This window comes from Artemia franciscana, chromosome 2 (genome assembly GCF_032884065.1).
Source record: "Artemia franciscana chromosome 2, ASM3288406v1, whole genome shotgun sequence".
NCBI lineage: Eukaryota > Metazoa > Arthropoda > Branchiopoda > Anostraca > Artemiidae > Artemia > Artemia franciscana.
Window position 1 is genome coordinate 24,091,788 of NC_088864.1, and position 20,759 is coordinate 24,112,546.

Below are 20,759 nucleotides of genomic sequence, written 5' to 3' on the forward strand. Positions count from 1 at the left end.
CCCTCATCAACTCTTCTCTGTTTCTTGGTTCGGAAATAATAACCATTATTGATAGCGTCATATTCCGGTACTTGCAGCTATCAACTAAAACCCAATATTATTAGCCAATAGTCATTGGAAATTGAAAAAGGAGCAAGAGGTAGATGGATTCTTTCTGGTATATGCACACTTTGTAATTCTCTGAAGAAAGCGGTGCTCTGGATAGGGTAATAAAACAGAGAACATCAAGGCTTTCATAGTATAAGACATAAGCAGATTTCTCCCGGTTATAATAAATGGAAAAGCAGGATGGAGGTAGTTATCCACAGAATTTGTGACCTTAGAGTAAACGACTTGACTTGACTTAATGCTCCTGCCGAAATGCTTCCGGCGTCGAGAGTGATGCTACGTGGCGCCTCCGTGGACGTCCTCCTGAATATTTGCCATGGCTAAGAAGGCACCTGCCGTGTCTTTCCATCTGGCTGGGGGACGACCTCTTGGGCGTTTCCCGCCATGTAGTACGGGATCAAAGTCAAAAATCATTCGTGCAGGAGTGTCGGGGGACATGCGAAGGAGATTTCCGTACCAGCTTAGTGTTCGTTGGGCGAGTTTGACTGAGAAGGGCGTTTGAGCAGTTAACGCCAGGAGGTTCTCGTTACTAACAAAATCGTGCCAACGTACTCCTTCAATGCGACGAAGATTTGATGTTTGGGCTATATTTACTGTGCTAAGCACAGACTGAGTGGCTGGCCAGGTTTCGGCTCCGTAAAGAAGCACGGATCCCACCGAAGCATTGTATATGCGCATCTTGGTCCTACGACTGATAGAAGGATTCCTCCAAAGGGCACTTAGTCTTCCCATTACTGCTGAGGCTTTGGCAATTCGCTGCATTAGATCTTTGAGGATTGATCCGTCATTTGAGAGGATAGAGCCAATGTATGTAAATTCCTCAACAATCTCAGCTGGTTTGTCACCGACCATTAGGACTGGCGGGGGATGCAGTGAGTTACAGGGCTCAACAAACATCACTTTTGTCTTCTGCCAATTAATCGACAGCCCTATCTTTAAGGCTTCATCAGCAAGGATCTGTAGGGCTTCTGTGAGCTTCGACGGTGAATCGGAGACGAGAGCAAGGTCATCGGCATAGTCAGCGTCTGAAAGCTAATGAGTGTATAATTTTTTTTTTCCTGTTTAATATTTCTTTTTCAGTGTTTCTTTTACTCACCGTATAAGGATATATGAACAGTAGCGAAAAGTCCTATGCTCTCTATTAAAGATTTTTAACACATCAGTCTAGACATCTGAATTCAGTTTATTTGAAAAACGGGCAGTGGGCAAGCCGAATATTCGTTTAGTCGTCAAAACAGAAATATATATACAGTATATAGTCAGCACTACTTATGAAATAATTTAAAATAATTCTAATTATCCACTTCAAATCAGTACACAATAACTGACACCTCTCTTCGTGACTCCGCCTTCGCGCACGCGCAATGACAAATATAATCTAATCAAATGCTAATTAGCAAATGAAAGTATTGCTGTGACGCAAAGAGATTTTCTCTTTCCATGTCCTATAATCTGTATCACTTCTTTAGAAACTTTTTGTTTCTGTTCATATAATACTTATACTGTACTTCTTGTGTTTGTTTTTTTCGGATTTTTTTTAGTCTAGTTTTTATTTCTGCAAAATGGATACTCTTGTTATTTTTTTTTTTTTTGGAAACGTTTTATTTACAGTTCAAAATCTGTATAAATATCATTTTTAGATAAGGAATTAAACATACCTTTTAGCATTGAGCAAGACAACATGGTCTAATATTTGTCGTGTTACTTTCAGAAATTTTGGAAAACGGTCAAGGAGAGCTTGTCTGGAATCATCTACCCTGCTATTATATTATATGATTCCGTGTCTTTGAGTAGCACTCCTTTTACTCCAAATAGAAGAGGCACTGGAAGATACATAGATCCCAAAGCAGCTTGGGACACTTTGATGGACAAGCTAAATCAATTGAAATCCCTCTGCAATGTTTTCGGAGTTGATCCAGACATTACAGCACAACTATACAAACAAGTATGTTTACTTATTTTTTATGGCTCTTGGTATCAACCAAGTGACATATAGCAATCGCAAATTCTGTCGGTCTATCTGTCTGTCGGTCTGTCTGTCGGGCCCGGTTTTGCTACTTTAGGCACTTCTAGGTAAGCTAGGACGATGAAATTTGGCAGGCGTATCAGGGACCGGACCAGATTAAATTAGAAATAGTCTTTTTCCCAATTTTACCATCTGGGGGGTGGGGAGAGTGGGGGGCCCGTTAATTCGGAAAAAATAGGAAAATTGAAGTATTTTCAACTTACGAACGGTTGATCAGATCTTCATGAAATTTGATGTTTAAAAGGATATTGTGTCTCAGAGCTGTTATTTTAAATCCCGACCGGATCTGGTGATATTGGGGGGGGGGGGATTTGGGAGGGGGAAACCTAAAATCTTGGAAAACACTTAGTGTGGAGGGATCGGGATGAAACTTGATGGGAAAAATAAACACAAGTCCTAGATACATGATTGACATAACCGGAACGGATCCGCTCTCTTTGGGGAAGTGGGGGGGGGGGGGTCAATTCTGAAAAATTAGAAAAAATGAGGTATTTTTAACTTACGAACGGGTGATCAGATCTCAATGAAATTTGATATTTAGAAGGATATCGTGTCTCAAAACTTTTGTTTTAAATCCCGACCGGATCTGGTCACATTGGGGGGAGTTTGGGGCGGGGGAACCTAAAATCATGGAAAACACTTAGATTGGAGGGATCGGGATGAAACTTGGTGGGGAAAATAAGCAGAAATCTTTGATACGTGATTTACATAACTGGAACGGATCCGCTCTATTGGGGGGGGGGGGTAGTTCTGAAAAATTAGAAAAAATGACGAATTTTCAACTTACGAAGGAGTGATCGGATCTTCAAGGAACTTCATATTTAGAAGGACCTTGTAACTCAGATCTCTTATTTTAAAACTCAACCGGATCCAGCGTCATTGGGGGGGGGGCAGAAATCTTAGAAAATACTTAAAGCGGAGAGATCAGGATGAAACTGGAGAAATGGGAGAATAGAAACCTGTCTAAGATACATAACTGTCATAACTGGACTAGATCTGCTCTCTTTGGTGGAGTTGGGGGAGGGGGGTAATTTTGAAAATTGAGGTATTTGTAACTTACGAAAGGGTGACCAGATCTTAGATATTTAGAAGGATCTTGTGCTTTAAAGCTCTAATTTGAAATTCCGACCAGATCCTGTGACATTGGGAAATTTCACAGATCCTGTGAAATTTGATATTTAGAAGGAATTCATGTCTCAGAGCTCTTATTTCAAATCCCGACCAGATCTTTTGACATTGGGGGAGTTGGAGGGGGAAATCCTGGAAAACACTTGGAGTGGAGGAATCGGGATGAAGCTTGATGGATAGAATAAGCAAATGTCCTTGATACGTGATTGACGTAACCGTACCGGATTCGCTCTCTTTGGGGGAGTTGGGGGAGGAATTCAGTGATTCGGCGAGTTTGGTGCTTCTGGACGTGCTAGGACGATGAAAATTGGTAGGCGTGTCAGGGAGCTGCACAAATTGATTTGATAAATTCATTTTCCCAGATTCGACCATCTGGGGGGCTAAAGGGAGAGGAAAAATTAGAAAAAATTAGGTATTTATAACTTGCGAGTGGGTGATCGGATCTTAATGAATTCTGATATTTAGAAGGACATCGTGACCCAGAGCTCTTATTTTAAATCCTGACCGGCATTAAGCCTCTGATTTTCCTTTTAAATGAATCTATTGATTCTTAGAATTTTGTTAGAGCGCATACCATATGAGCTCTTGGCTCTTAGCTCATCTTGCCTCGTCACAAGTGCCATATGAGCTCTAAGATCTTGTATCTTTCATTTTTCACATTTTTATATGCCTACCGTAGAACCTTGAAAGATTGAACTTTGAGAGATTTTTCAAACAGTTCGTGGTAACGAACTGTAGTAAGAAGCGACTCGGCTCAATAGTAACCAAAGCTCTAAAAAAGGAATTTTGATACCAATAGTTACATCAAAAGAATTGCATTTTAATGCTGGTTTTAAATATATAGGTTTCGTCAAGTTTAGTCTAACCCATCAAAAGTTATGAGCCTGAAAAAATTTGCCTTATTTTAGAAAATAGGGGAAACACCCCATATTTTAACCGTTGAAAGTTTTTGCAAATCAGAACCGATTTAAATGGTTTGTAAAGTGAAACTTTAGGCTTGCATTAAAGTCGGATTTCCGTCCAATCACAACAACTTGAGTTGCTTTTTAGTCGTTATTTTCTTTCAGGAAATTTTTGTCTCATCATATATTATAATTATAATTATTATAATTATATATAATATGCTTTTAAATTCCTTTAAAAATTGTAAGTATTGATAAACGTCGATTTTTAGAACTTTCTACTGAACGTCAGCGTTTTTTTTTTTTTTTTTTTTTTTTTTTTTTTTTTTTTTTTTTTTTTTTTTTTTTTTTTTTTTTTTTTTTTTGTTGAAAAATAAAAACTCATCAAAAATTGTGAAATCTGAAACAATATGCTATAAACCTATAAGAGCTATTAAGAAAAAACGACTTTTAAGCTTTTGGGGGAACATGATTTTCTCCATGAACAGTACCATTTAAACAGCATCAAAATAATGTGGTAGTATAAAACCAGCAATATATGTCATTTCGATCTGTAAACAGTTATGTGTGATAAAGTACAATAATTAAAAAACAAACAAAAAATGAATTTAAATTTCAAGTTCTGAAAGTCATGTCAACCCCAAGGCTATTTCACTCTAATGATTCCTGACCATGAATCTATGCATATAGTACGTAGTAAATTATGCAACTGTACACGTCGTGAGTGCCTTGATTGACTCCATATAAAAGGTTCTAATGAGAATTTCTAAGGAGTCACTGAGCAAAGACTTCAGTTATGCGTTGGAAAACAAATCTTCTATAATTATAGTTGCTCAATATATAAAGACCGAAAATGCCTTGATTGAAACTTCAAAGACAAGCGCTGTAAGGCAGTTTTCGTCGTTCTTTGTGCAGTATTTTAAATATATGTTCCCGTGAAACAAGCACATTTGTGACAACACTGCAGCTATCAACTGCATAGAAAAGACGAGATAATCATTTTTTCGAATTCAATAGTCTCAGGTAAATCCATTTCAAAGCCTAAGCTATTGTATTGCTTAAACTTTTTCTCGAATAAGGGCCTAAACCTGCACTAAAAAAATAAGAAAAAAGCTCTTTTTTAATAATGTCCAATGTATTTTCAACCTAAGACGATGGACAAAAATTTCAAACATGTAATTCAGAATGTGGATAAAGCGGAATTTTGGCTAAGAAACGATAGAAAAATTACCGTTTTTAGCTGATATGTTAAAACCGTTGAAGATGAGAAAAATGAAAACAGGAGAACAGTCGTAAATGGTGAATCCAACATATGCAAATCTTTTACATCCTTAAATATTGTCTGAGACGAATATAAAGCTAATAAATTATAGTGCTAAGCGGTGAACTACTTCATAAGGTTGTCAACTAAAAACCGTACGGTTTCAGGTAAAGCGGAAAAAGGGCGCTTTATCATTCAGTTATTGTGAGGCATATTTCAACGGAATCAACAGAAATAAATTTGTATAAATAAGCAGAAGCAGCAATAATCTCTACAGAGCTATTGTAAATAAGGCCAGCTCCTACCTAGCCAAATAGGTATAATCAGACTTATGAACACAGCAAAATCAAATTGGTGTCTTAAATTGGCTCATAATACGCTTCCAAATTTTCCACAGTACTTTAAAACAGATAACATATACTTCCAAATACTAGTATAGGATCAACAAAATGGTACGTAATATTGCTAATGTCCCTCGAACTTTTTCTTTTAATGAATTAATTTAAAACCGAGCTTAGAATAGTTTTTTTGCACCCTCCCAAAATATCTTTTCAATCCTTTTGTATACACCTGTCCGATAACTTGATAAGAAGTTAAATATTCTACGTTTTTAAAATCTAAAAGTTTCCAAGTTCACCCAGGAAACTTCCATTCCAATGAAAAATTTTTCTCGTAGAAAATCTTCCTCCAAAAGATTCTCCCTGAAAAATGCCCGTATACTTCTTAATAAGGTTTCGTAACTTGCGACTCTTCATCCGGGGGCCCTGGGGGGTCATGCCATCCCCAAAGACGTAGCTATTGGACCTTTCAACTATACTGAAACAAATGGCTATCTCGAAATTTTGATCAGACTACCTTATGGGGAAAAGGGCATGGGAGGGGGCTAGTTGTCCACCAGTTTTTTGTTCACTTAAAAAGAGCACTAGAAGTTTTAATTCCCGTTCTAATGAGCCAAATCTTCAAGGACAATTGGTTTGATACAATAATCCCTGTAAAAAAATAAAATAAATAACACACATCTGTGACTTCTGGCAAAAAATATAAAATTCCACATTTCTAACGATGGGAGCTTGAAAACTCTACAGTAGGTTCTCTGATAAACTGAATTTGATGGTGCAATTTTCAACGAAATTCCCTGACTTTTGGGTGAGGTTTTTCTCCTTTTTCGAAAATCAGTAAAATTTTCTCGAGTTCGGAGCTTTTGATGGGTAGCATCAAACTCAATGAATCTTGTATGTTTGGAATCAGCACAAAAAATAAGTTCTTCAGATGTATCTACTCTGTTGATTTTTGAATTAAAATGGAATAGTTGTGTGTAAGTCAAGTCATGGCTAATTGTAGAAAAAGCCAAGACAGATAGTTCAATTAAGTGAGAAGAAAAACATGGCATTAATTTTTCCCCCTTCATTGCCGTTGTTATCATCTCCCACTTGTGCTACACCTCTCAGGCATGTCACTCCACAATGCCGAACTAGAGTCAACCTGTTCGAGGTTCTAGCCGGCTCATTCACAATGGGGGAGTCAATATATTTGCAAATTAGCAAATATATTTGTTAGTTGCAAATATATTTCCTATTTGCAACATCTTGAAGACATCCGTGCTTTAAGCGGTCAAAATCCTGTTTTTTAAAGTTTCGGTTGCTATTGGGCCGAGTTGCTCCTTACTTACAGTTCGTTACCACGAACAGTTTGAAATACCACAAGTACTGTGTTTTTTTAAACTAGAAACTGTTACATTAAAATTTTTGATAATGATCTTGATGCAAATAGGGAACCGATTCTTTTCTCCCTTTTCCTTTTTTGAGAAATAAATTGTTAATTGCAAAAAGGAAGTAGGGGCTAAATTAGGGTTCGATTCACATTAAGTAATAGAATATGCCTTCGATTATATGTATACACAGAAGGATTGAGAAAAACGAGTCTGGTTGTCATACAAGCTCTTGAGCACAACATACAGAGGAAATTTAGAAGCTCCAGGGTAGGAAACCTAAAGGTCGGTACTTCTCAAACAGTTATTTTATTCTGATTTAATATAATAAGAAAAGGGTAACACAAGCTAAGTTTAAAGGAAATACAAATGTTAAAAATCACGGAATACTGAGCAAACGCAGAGATAAATACTAGAAAAAAACATTAGGAGTGCACAAGTTTAGAATTCGAATTTATAAATTGTAACAAAAGTAGAAAACATAAATGTACACTGCATTAATTTCAAACCCAAATATTATTTCCATGGTTGTAAATAATATTACAATAATGTCAACATTTCTTAACTTAGTCAATTCGGTAATGCAATGAGAATTTTTATTGTTTAATATATATGCCATTTCTGATTTAAGCCAGATTTGCTTTACTTCGCTTATGAGGCGCAACTTTGATTTTAAGAACCAATTTTTCAAGCAAATCATTAATGATTTTGTTTTTCGATATTGATCCTTTCTTTTTAAATGTCTTCACAAAAAATTATAAGGCTTGTTCGAATTATTATTCTGCTGACTGTACACTTTATTACTAAAATTAACCAAAAAGGTTTAAAAATCTCTTGACAGAATCTGCTGCTGTACAAAACTTGTTCCTATAGAAGTAATTTTTACCCAATGACAGCAAGGTTAGATAAGTGATTACAATCCTGGATTCAAAGACACGATTTAGCGGGTTGCCTTTGATTTTAATGTCAATTCTAACATAAGAGGAGTGGTAAGAAAACCTAAGAAAAGGGTGGGCTCAGTAGAAACGAGACAGATTTTTGCTCTGTCTTTCAAGCCTTCTTTAAATCGCGTTCCCGTTTGTACTATGTCAGTTTCAAAATTCTTGTTGGAAAATCTATTAAAGGAAGGTGTCAAAATAGATAGAGGGCAATTATATGGATCTTAGGCCGCAGGAATCTGGATTCAAGTATTCTTATTGTTTAAAAAGAAAACTTAGGCACTAATAAATTAATTGTTTATCTGATTTCTGTCATGCATAGTCTAAAGCTTTAGTCAAATAAGATAGTAATATCGGCTTTTCTGGTGAACACATTGCTCATCAACAATCGTGAGAACAAACTTGCTAATCAACAATCATGAACAACAATAATTTCGCAAGAACGCAAATTTTCTTAGGGTTGCAAATACACGGCAACGTTCTTAAAATTAATTTAACATTGTTTAACTATTTTATATTAGACTCATGTTTAATCTTGTATTTTTTTTTACTATTTTTACGGCTTTTTACCGTGGTCGGATTTTAGAAGTTTTAGTGTTACGCAGCGAAATTTTATACAGTGCCTTTTAGAGGAGAAATTGGTAGATAACTTAAAGGAAGTGCCTTCTCATGTCATATTTTAATAGGAATTCAAACTAACAATAATTATAGCAACATTTATGGCAAAGTAACTTTTTTCTATTCTAAAATTGTAAGAACAAAGACAAATTTTTCTCATGGCATCATGCCTTAAAATTTCTCGTTTAATTTGACCATCAAGTGTGACAATCAACGATTTCAACTGTTGGTCGTTTACATCAAAAATATGGACCAATAAAACCTTTGTTTGTCGCTAGAACGTGATTGTTGATTAACGGTGTCTCGCCAGAAGAGACTATCCAACAACAGTGTTGGTCAACAAGGTTGCTAGAAAAGGCCTTATTACGGTTTGTCTATGTTGCATTATGCGCAATGCTGCTCGGGCTTGATATCCTCAACAGTGCAGAAAAAAATGGAGAATTGATTTATTTTTGCGTTTTTCTTGACGTTTTTAAGTTCTGTGTTTTTTGGAAAACTCTTTGGGACACTTTATATCATAATCGTTTTGATATTCAGAACATGTTGTACTTTTAGGTTTTTCATCCTTATATAAAAATTATTTTTAGTTGTTCTACTTCATATCGTCAGAGGTTTTGAACAGTCTTCTTCTGCGTAAAGACATGTGCAACTGGGCAACAGGCGTTATAATAAGATACAATATCACTGCCCTTGAACAGTGGATTAGAGACAACGTGCCCCAGGTGAGGTGATATTTCTCGTAATATTTAATTGTCTTGTACTAAAAACCCTGACGAATGCCCCGACCAAGATAGGCTGGGTATAAAATATTGAGGTTTTCCAGTGTTTTCAGATGGTTTGATGTCTCCGTTCCGTCATAAGCTCCTTCCTCCGGCCCTATCCCCGAAAAGGAAATCCTGCTTGCTTGGTCTTATAAATGAATTCTGATGGACCTTTCATGAGTTTTCTCAACCAAAGCTGTTACTACCTTAATGGTGGCGCAGGTGATTTTGTAGAAGTTATATCCGTCGAGAAAATTGTACTATAGTAAACGACACAGCGTTTGCATTGGATTCTGATTGATGTATATTTCTTCAGGGTTTGTTTTGGTGGGCTTTTTTGGGATGAAACATCGCTTTATAGCCAAGTTATTAATAAAAGGTTGTCACCCCATAGTAGTATAAAATATGTATGCATGAATATATAAAGAATCAGAGGTAATAGGCTTGAGTTTGCTTGTGCAGGATTGCTTGTCGACTATTGTTGATAGAAGAGCATAACCAGTTGAGGAAAATTCATGTTGTGACCAAGATGGGCACAGGATTGTACAAAGCCCTCTATTCATACGAGAGAATTCATAAGATAAATATATATTCATACGATCCCAGGAACTTCTTGCTGTTCGGTTCTAAGCCGACTTACATGCTTCGTGTAAACTTCAGAAGATTTGTTGGCCCCCAACCTGCACTGGTTAGGGACTCATTCTGTTTCCCAGGGCCATAATCATTTCGATTATCTATATAATATGAAAGTTGTATCTTGGAGTGTCACAACGTTAAAAAACAACTGTTCTATTGATATTTTGACTGACGAGTTCAGACGTTTTAAACTAGACTTATATGCAGTTTCAGGAAAACTATATTACCTAACATGCAGTTAGGTAATATAGAATTTAGTTACTGAGGCAGGCAGGATGGTGTACATAGGCTGAGAGTTGGGCTCATGATGAATAAGGAAGCTGCTAAGTCTTGCTTGGGTTGGGAAGGTATTAATAATAGGATGCTAGTTGCTCATTTTACGATTGAAAAGTGTAAGCTATCAGTATATGCTGCTGTAGCACCGACTGGTGGGGAATTTTATGACACAAAATAAATTTCAAATACAGCTATAGGAACAAATAGACATGATCCAGGTAGAAACATTGTATTTTTATGAGGATATTTTACTCCCATAGCCTAGCATAGGTAAATCCGTGACAGAAAAACAAAATAGCAACGGATTTTAGACTGCAGCCATTTTGTAGGTATAAGAATCTAGTTATAACCAATATAGTATTTAGTCAAAAATGACCCATGAGTTAGCTTAGTACCCACTTGATTGTAAAATTACCTTATTGATTATGGTATTGTAAACAGTATACTGGCAGGAATGATGCAAGATATTGTAGTATATAGAAGTGCTGTTATTCATTTTAAGAGTAAGAATCCCCATTAAGCGGTGTCTAGGGTTAATTTGAAGCTGAAATTTAAGAATGTTAACTACCTTCCAGGAAGTTAAGGTGTCGGTAGACTCAAGGGTGAGAATTTAACAGAAACACTCCAAGAATAATTGAATATGAGACTAAAGAGCGTAAAATTGGAGGATGTAGGAAATAGTTCGAATAATATCAGGAAAATAGTTTGTGAAGTAGCAGAAGGTGTCTTAGTGAGGAAAGTTGGAAACGTAGATAGGAATATTATTGAAAATGCTTTAAGTTTAGCAGAGAAGGGGATGGGCTTGCACAAGAAGTATTTGAGTGATACATTATATGAAAATAAAAGGAATGTAAGGAAAGTAGATAAATCTTTAAAATATGAATTAAGGACGTGCGAAATGGAGGCCATGAATGAAACTTATGGCCAATTGCTGAAGATCTTATGGCCAATTGCTGAGAGTGCGTCGACCGAATTTTAACTCTTAGATTAATAATTGGAAAGTACCTGACTCATCAGACCCCTTTAGTCCTTAGCTTTGTAGATAATGAGCAAACACTTGATTTAAGTGCCGAGTGGATTGGTGCGCTGAATTGTGGATCTTCTGTACGAGAGGGCGAAGGTTTGAATCCTATTGTACCAAATCATTTGGTTTGGGATGAGGGTCAGTGACGTGACTGTAAGCTCAGACAGAGTCGACCCAGCTCTGGGTAACTGGAGAAATCTGGGGAAAGTAAACAGGAAGGGTGTGTGAAAGCACAGGATGGTTGACCCCAAACCCCCCATTACACTTCCTGGCTGAAGGGCTAAGAAACGGAGATCAGCACCGCCGGTAGGGACTGTAATAGCCATCGCCGTATTCTTTACCTTTTACCTTTACTTGATTCAGCCAATAAAACAGTTTTAGGAAAGGTCCTATCTTTGTATGGTACCAGATACATGTATTATACTTATTAGTGTTATGTAGGAGAATAACATTTTTTCTGTTAAGGTAGGAAATGATGTTGGTAGCTACTTAAGGAGGATTGGGTTCTATCCCCATTTTTACGGAGGATTATTATTTACTTTATCCCAAAGAGCATGGCAAAGACCATGGGAGAGCGTGGAATCAAATGGGAAAGTAAAACTAGTGAAGTAAAACTAGGTAATATTACTAGATATTTTACTAGGTAACATTCACTAGTAAAACTAGTGAAGTAAAACTAGGAATAAGTGAAGGTGAAGACATGATGTTGGGTAACGAGAATATTGACTTATTTAGGTAGTATTTTTAGTGAAGATGGTGAATGCAGTGAAGATGTCGAAGTTATAGCGAAGGCCTAGGCTTTTGTTCACAATCGATTTTTTCGGAGGAATAGGAAGACAAGTCTGTAGACTAAGATTAGAATATTGGAAGCTATAATGATGGCAGTGGTCAAGTATGGTCCTGATAAGTGTAGACGCTCCGGAAGCCGTAAGAGGGTTTTTTGGATGTTTTCAAGAGGAATTGTCTACGGATTGTTTTAGCTACTCGTCGGACTAGCCGTATTTCAAACAGTAAAATCCATGAAAAATGTGATCCAATACTGCTTTATAGGGCCATAATGAGAGAAAGGTTGAGATGGCTAAGACAGGTTCTGGAAGTGAAAGATGACAGATTGCCAAAGATCGTCCTTTTTGGCCAACCTTCCATGGCTAAACGAAAAGTAGATCGTCCCCGAATTGGGTGGGAAAATGTCGTAAAGAATGATTTAAGGGAAATCTGAACTTCTTGGGGGGGGGGTTAAAGAGGGAAGCATTAAATAGATTGGGAGGGAGGAGGAGCGTGTGCAGCTGTGTTGGCCTTGGGCTGCTTGATGCTGCTGTGAGCTGTTAGTAGTAGCAGTAGTAGTAGTAGCAGTTACACCAAATTAGGCTTGCATCTATATTTTTTATTTTTATTTTTAAGTCATGCAAAGATTGTAAACCTGACTTTGTAATAGCGCGGGCTACAAGGACTCTTATCAGTGTGAACTTAAGTAATATACTAAAAAGGTGTTTCTAGAAGGGCATAGATTCTCAGATAATTTGTAGGGTTGAACAAACATTCTAAAAGTAGCTTTTAACACTAGTGCTGTGTCTTATAAGAAAAATATCTCTAATTTATGTAATCATTTCTGTTCGAATATGACTTGGATGTTTCAACGTCTGTTTAAAACAAAATTTAGAATTTCGGGTAAAAAAAAATTCGAACCTTAATTTTTCTCATTGTTTCTCTCACCATTATTATCTATACCTTCTTTAGACGAGAAAAAACGCTACACTAATAAGGTAAAACTTGTTTATTAAATTTATCTATTTTCTTTCTTTTCTTTTTTGTTTTTAATTCCGCCGTTTTCAACTCGTTGTTCTTGGTTCATCGACCAACGAAGGGCTTTATTAAGTATTAGCCTTACTTTCCTATCGTTTTTTTTTTTTTGCAATTGTTTTTATTGCATTAATTTTTTGCGATTGGCGCAAGTAATTTACCTTATTAGTCAATAGCTGCTCACCATTGACTTGCTATTTTCCACTTTTTTTTTCAGGGAAGTGACAAAGCAGCCTTAATTCTGAAAACTCTGCAGCCAGTCATAAATGCATCGCAACTCTTTCAAGCAAAGAAAACAATTGAAGGTGTCGACAATTTGGTCTCTTCCGTAGATGAATTAACTGCTCCACAGATATTGAAGCTTCTTCATTTGTTTACACCTCAGGGTTATGAAGAAGTGCCTTCAGGATTTCTGCCGGCGGTAGAGAGAAAACTAAAAGGGATTCGGCCTGCTTCAGAATTTGATGTAAGTCTTGCTATTTGAGGTATTTACTCTATTAAAAGTGTTTCTTCTTGAGGAAAACAGGGTAGGTAGAAATTATAAGCCTATATTTTACAAAACAAATAGTTAGATGGCTAAAATTTCATTTCGGCACGAACGTCTGAAACTTGAAAAGATGACGCCTCCAAGCCAAAAAATCCTGATTTTGTGCAGTTCAAACTGCTTGTTTTTTTAGAAGTGAAGATACATATCTCCCCTCAGCTTTTTTCATGTATTCCTCGTCCTCAGGCATGATCCAATGCCCATTTTTTTAGGTTTACACTCAGGGCCAGATTTAAAGCTTTGACGCTTATAGGCTCAAGCGTTTTCGTCGCTTCATTTTGCGAGATTTCCGAGAAATTCTGCGAAAATTTGGGGATAGAGGAAGCACTGAATAGAATGCAACTGATTAGCCAAAAGTAATGAAACAGCGTCGATACCGAACTCTCAGCTGCCATTCTCGGGAGACATCTGAGAGTTTATAAGTGACCACGGAGTTCCTGTTTTGCTTCAAAATCACTTTTCTGGGAACAGGCAGGACGGTGGCGGAGTGCAACTGGCATTTTGATAATAAATCATATTAGGCCAGTTTTTTATGGCGCTTGGTATTTACCAAGTGACATATAGCGATCGAAAATTCTGTCGGCCTATCTGTAAGTCGGTCCCGGTTTTGCTAGTTTAGGCACTTCCAGATAAGCTAGGACGATGAAATTTGGCAGGCGTATCAGGGACCAGACCAGGTTAAATTAGAAATAGTCGTTTCTCCGATTCGACCATCCGGGAGGGGGGACGTTTAATTCGTAAAAATTAGAAAAAACGAGGTATTTTTAGCTTACGAATGGGTGATCGGATCTTAACGAAATTTGATATTTAGAAGGATATCGTGTCTCAGAGCTCTTATTTTAAATCCCGACCGAAATAAAAATCCAAGGGTTTGGGAATAATTGTCTTAGGCGCTTCTTTTGTGACTGACAAGTTTACTGAAGCTTTCATCCGTGAACAAACAAAACAGTCGTTTATGGCCAATAAAATTGCAAGCAATCGATGCGGCTACTCAAATCACATTTTGTGCATAGGTGAAGATTGACTGCCTCGTGATGAGTGGTTTTGGGTCCCCCTGATATTAGAAGGTGTGGATGACAAGAGGCAACGCCAGGTCGGTATCTGGATAGGGTTGCTACGCTGTTCAAATCGTTAATGGAAGATCTTGGGTCTGTGTTACTGGAGAGGTCATCGTGAAGAGGCATTGTTTTCCCTTAAGCGCTAACCAGAGTGGGAGGACCTAAATCCTAGTCTACTCTGAGATCAAGTTTCCTCTTCTGTCTTTGGGTACGGTTTAGTTGACAAAAGTCTATTAAGTGTGTGCCGTTGCAGCCACCCGGACTTTCGCTATTTTTTGGCTTTGGGGAATCTGTGTTTTCTTGAATTACTCTCCTTACTCTTATTTTGCTTATTGATGTATTTATATTTTGTCTCCCGTTCTAAGTATATTTTCTATATGACTGTTGACAAACAACACACAGTTCCCCTAAGGAGACTTTGTCCGTCCATGTTGATATCCAAGGGTTCTCGAAATCACTAATTTCAAATGTCCGACAGAAGTGGCGATTTGAGCCTCGTAAGAAAAAACACAGTATTTGGTTTGTATCTTCACAAATAAATTTCAATCTTCGCTACGGTTTTCATTGAAAAGTTTCTGGGCTTGTTGACTGCAAATCTGAGAATAACATAGCAATATAGAAATCGAAAAAAAAATATGATAAGCCAACATTCCACAAATATTATTAAATTTCTTAACAAAGTTGATATCACTGGAAAATATTTATGAAACATTTAGGCTATTTACTGTGTATTGTTTCAAGACGATCATATTTTTATTTAATCCCTATATCTTTAAGCACTGACTTCAATTGTCCTGAAGCACCAATTTTGATGGGTATCAAAGAAGAAAATATGTTTGATACCAATATGTTTCGCTTGAAAGCAGTCTTCTTATACTCAGGATTATTTGCTGTGATTATAATTTTGACATTTTTCCTTTAGCTTAAACAGGAAAATATATGCAATATTAGCTTTCCCGGGGCTATGTTGTGGGGAAACCTGGATATGCGGAGTCGTTTAGTCACCATTATTAATTTATAATTCCAGATACCTATTTTTCAAGTTCAATACTTGTGGTTAAACTCTACATCAGTAGCTTATTTCACAAATTCTCATTTTGGTGGGTGTTTTCGAGATGAAAGTAACAATATTAGAACCGAAAATTTCAGATCAGACGCAACTGTAGAGGGAAATAATAAAATCTTAATGCCAACGTAATTGATTTAATTAAACCTATGTAGACTATACATTTTTTTCGTAAGTTTTATCTGGTTGGATTCTTTTCCATTAATGTATATTTTTCCCATAGCTTTACTTTATGTATTTTTATCTCAAATTTAGAAATAATTACACTACCAGTACCAAACATATAGCCGAAGGGCTGGGAGGATGTCGTAAGGAAGATTCAAGTGAGATGGGATCTTCCTGGGTTGATTTAAAGAGTGGCTTCGAATAGATTGGGATAGAGGGTAGCTTGGTGCTGCGGTGAGTTGTTAGTAGTAGTAGTAGTAGTCCTTCTTCTCAAGGGTTATTGTTGGTTTTAATTACAGATTGTGGAAGGTCCATTAGTAGTTTATATTTACTTCTCGATGGAAATTATTTCTTTTATCCTTAATTGCTTACTTATCGCTATCCATAAAGACAGATTTATGGACTTTGATCGTTAAAATTGTTTGCAATAATTCCACGATTTTTATCAATTTTATTATTTAATTTCTTAAAAACGTTGCGTTGTGACATTGCAAGAGCATTCGTTATAGAATTTATATAATAAGCATCATTGTTGTATTTATTAAATTATTTAGTATTTGCGATTCTCAAGTATCGGGATGCAAAAATTCTAATACGTTTCGATTATTTAAAACTACCCTTAACATATGCTGATATGTGCTAATTTGATAAGATTTCTTTAAGAGGGACATATCTAGACATGAAATTAGGATTGAAGAACAACGAACAGTCGAACTTTTTTTTACTTTACAAAAATAGTAAATAGAAAGGTTTTTCGAGGCCTAATAATCATTTTTAAAGGCTGGCATCAAAGAGCATGGGCAACTTATAAGAGTGAAAACTGGTACTAAGTGTAAAAATATATATATATATATATATATAAATAACAGTGCCATACATCATTTGGTGTTTATTGACATTTTTTTTCAAGTTTCGTAATTGTTTATTTTTGAAAAATTAATTTTCAAAACTTTTTGCACAAAAAGAGTTTTTAAAAAAAAGCAAAGTGCTATATTTACCCAAAGATGAGCAGAAATAAATTCAAATAATAATTGCAGTATAAAATTACCAGAAATTTTCATCAATAAATAAGTCAAATCCAAAAAGAACAGAAGTCTTAATAAATAACCAAGTCAAACCCAAAACAACCAGAAAGGCTCACCCCCCCCCCCCGTGCTTTCTATAGACCAGAACATAGTTTTCACTTTACTGAAATGATCCGAATTTTGAGTTATGTGTTTCGATTTTTCATAATATTAAAGAAAGGAGAAAAAACAATCACCATTACAACCAATATTACAAAAAAAGGTTGTGGATTGACAGTTTAATGTATATGTTACCGTGAATGTCTGAAATTGTTGAATGTCGACACTTACCGGTGAATGTCCGAAATACCTATTTTTTTCTTCTTGGATTTAGTCAGCTTTTCCAGTTTAATGCAAGGTTTGATGATGACAAGCTAGGTTAGATTAGGTTGGGTTAGGTTAGATTGGGCTTTTAACCTATTTTTGATATTTATAATGAAATTTAACCTAATCTAACTTAACTATCATAACTTAAACTATCATAATCTAACCTAACCTTAACTTTAACTATCATAGCTTACATAAGACTTAAAAAGCTGGATCGAAAAGCTTATTGAATCCCAGCAGAGAAAAAGAAATTTCAGAGATTCAATGGTGAATGTCGACATTAACCAGATTTCAGACATTCACGGTAACATATATACTGATATTCATTCCTCAAAGTCTGAATAATTTGGATTTATAGAAGTTAAAAAAAGACAAAGGGTTTAAAATGTCGTTTGTTTTCAGCAAAGTGTAAATTATGTTCTGGTTATTGCGTTGCCTATGATCGTGCGTTCCACTTTTGAAAGCTACCCATTGGTATGGAATACCCTTTTTTAGTGAGTCTGAAATTGTTGTCACATGCAGCCATGTTTTAGTGCTAAATAAGGATTGTAATGATGAATGCTTAATTTTAGGCTCAAATTCTCGCTGATTCAAATTATCTATTTCCACTGAACATCTCTTACTGCCCATCAACAGTGGACCTGGAAACAGTGCAAATTCCTCAGGGTATGTCCATTCCTGCCACATTATCCTAAAGTGATGCCGTTTGATCTCGGTTTGTGCATTCCAGTGACTACTCTCATATGTACAAAATTTAAATTTTTGTTATTTAAACTTATAGGCTATTTAAAAGTTGATGTTAGTAAAAGAACTTTCTGAGCTTTATTTGATAGTCACATTAAAACTGAAATATTTTGATATTGTAGTGATTATCAGGTATTATCAGGATAGGCAGGTAATAATTTGTCGTAACATAGGAAATATATTAAGCAAGTAACTAGGCTTTTTTTTAAGCAAACATTGTACGCTCCTCTACGTTTTAATCATTAAGTATAAGGTATTACTTTGAATACATTCTTTCAAAGTGATCACTCTTTCTGCAAGAGCTGGGTGTATTAATTCTATGCTTTAGATGCTATAAGAATATAACAACAACTTCCTACTTTGTGGCTTAATACATTCTTCGCGTCTCCCCTTTAGCCTGAAAATTTTACAGTTGTTCCCTTAGTATTGTTTTCCTTATGAGAAATCATCTGACTTTTGAATGTCGAAGTCTAATTGAAAAAAAAAGATGCAACGTTAGATTAGGAAGACTTGCTGAACTTCATAATTGGTAGAATATCTATTTAGAAAAAGGAGTCTTTGAACGTGTATAGTCTTTTATTTATTCAGTTTATTCAGCTCTGAATAAAATAGGGTGGGATACAGGCGTGAGTAGCTGTGTTGGACTTAAGCGTTTATATGCAGCTCTGGGTTGTTAGTAAAGTAGAATTAATATTCCTTTTTTTGGGGTAGATAATTCTTATCTTGTTTGCAATCGCATTTCGGATATTTGTGCGAAGTGTCGCAATTTTAATCTGTGGTGGGCGTTAAGCTATTCGCCAAGTAGTGTCAAATTAGATGGGTTAGTTCTGTTTTTGACGGAGATGAAAACTGTGGTATTTTATTAGAGATGGAAACTGTGTCACTTTGTGGATACAAAAGGTTATAGTACTTGGGGCTAAGCTTACCATTCCTTTTCTTTGGTTTGTCATATAAATTTGATTAAAATATTGGAGAAAGTAAGGTCTGAGAAACGATTTTTGTCCTATTTTCATTTCAGCAAACGATTTAACGTGACATGTTTTTCTTATAAGGATACATGCTTCTAATAAGAAGATTTTTCGTATGAAATTGCAATTGAAAACTCGTAACAATCTTATCGTAACCATTACGCTTAGGATGTAAGTCATGAAACGTTTATAATTTTTCCCTTGTTATTACACCCAGCTAAGTGTTTTTTTAAGTGCCTAAAAAAAAGAAAACAAAAATGAAACCTAGAGGTCAGTAACTTCCGCTTCTGCTTTCCCATAAAAGAACACCGCTGGTGTAACTCATTATGCGTAAACTAAAGTCTTGGGTAAAAATCTATACTCTACTTAGAGAGCCCTCTTTTAAGTATTTTTTTTTTATTTTTTAGGTATTTGTAGGAATATAAGTATTGGAATAGCGCTTTGGATTAAAAAAAAAAATTGGTTTGTGCTTCTAATCTCAACCGTTTAAAATGGTGTGTATTTATAAGTTCTTACGGTTCGGTAATTCATGTGTGTCCTGCTAGTTTTTTTTTTTTTTTATTATTATTATTATTATTATTAGTTACATAAAGAATGGTGCCAAAACTGGCAATAGTTTCATAAAGAATGGTGCCAAAACCCGTGTTTGTTGTTCCGGTTCAAATTTAATCTCGACTTAGTGAGGAATGATGGATGAATAGTTTATTCTGCCAAATATTAGTCAAACAAAATGTGCCTAAGATGGTTCTAATATGTTTAGAAATTGAAATAACTGAGAAGAAATAAATGGCGACAAGTTTTTCCTGGTTTCCTTTAGGTTAGTTCTAAGTAATGGCGTAGTGTGAAGTTAAATCACCCTGTGCCAAAGTTTAACTGGCTGTCATATGTAGAAGCGGAATGTTGGTATTTACAATGGATTATTTCCCCCCCCCCCATTTTTCTGAAATGTCGTATTGTCGGATATTGCTAAGAACCATGTGTGGTGCTTAACTTTTTTTTTTATTCTATTTATTAACTGGCAGTTAAACAATATGTCGACAGCTTAAACCAAAATTTTAGAAACTTCCAAATATCCCACATAATATACGTTACATTGTTTGAAATTGTTATATCCATTGTGTATCTCAAAGAGAATTTAAACACTTGAAAAAATAACTCTGTTGTCCCAATGTCTGTTGCTACGCTTCTTGTTTAAGCTCTCGAAAACTATGAACATAGCTCACAGATTAATCAGTTGGAATGTAGTTCACAGATTAATCAGTATAAAATGGCAGTCTTCGAGGTCTTAGCAATTAACATAATCAAATGCCTTTCAGAAAAATATTGCTTTTGCAAGAAGGATCCTAAAAACTAGTCAAAATTCTTCAAGGGGTTCCTAAAAAGTAGGCTCAGCTGCAAAGAAACACAACATAGAAACAATAGGGAAATTTTCTCAAGACAGTGTTTCCCTATTGTCTCTATGTTGTGTTTGTTTGATATGGAAAGGCAGTGTGGTCTTTGTCCCTATTTGCTTCAGCTGCAATTGTAGATCTAACCTTAGAGGCGATTTCTCTCAACAGTTGTTGAGCTCGCTCTTCTAGATCGACTTGCTATGTGATTTAAAAGACATTCCTTTTCTTTAGTAACTTCACATTAAA

The 20,759-nt window shown here is 35.8% G+C and overlaps 1 protein-coding gene across 2 annotated transcripts in view; it reads left to right on the forward strand.

The window, feature by feature from the left end:
- Positions 1 to 19,570, forward strand: part of LOC136039107 (unconventional myosin-Vb-like) — a 99,045-nt gene extending 79,475 nt beyond the window's left edge. The window contains exons 20-23 of one of the 2 annotated variants that reach the window (XM_065722592.1): positions 1,820 to 2,053; positions 9,277 to 9,411; positions 13,404 to 13,652; positions 17,983 to 19,570. In XM_065722592.1, coding sequence (XP_065578664.1) covers positions 1,820 to 2,053; positions 9,277 to 9,411; positions 13,404 to 13,652; positions 17,983 to 18,105 — 741 coding nt within the window. In that variant the 3' untranslated portion in view covers positions 18,106 to 19,570. The remainder of the gene's footprint in view (positions 1 to 1,819; positions 2,054 to 9,276; positions 9,412 to 13,403; positions 13,653 to 17,982) is intronic. The other variant, XM_065722596.1, reaches the window with a different exon arrangement.
- The last annotated feature ends 1,189 nt before the right edge of the window (positions 19,571 to 20,759 follow it).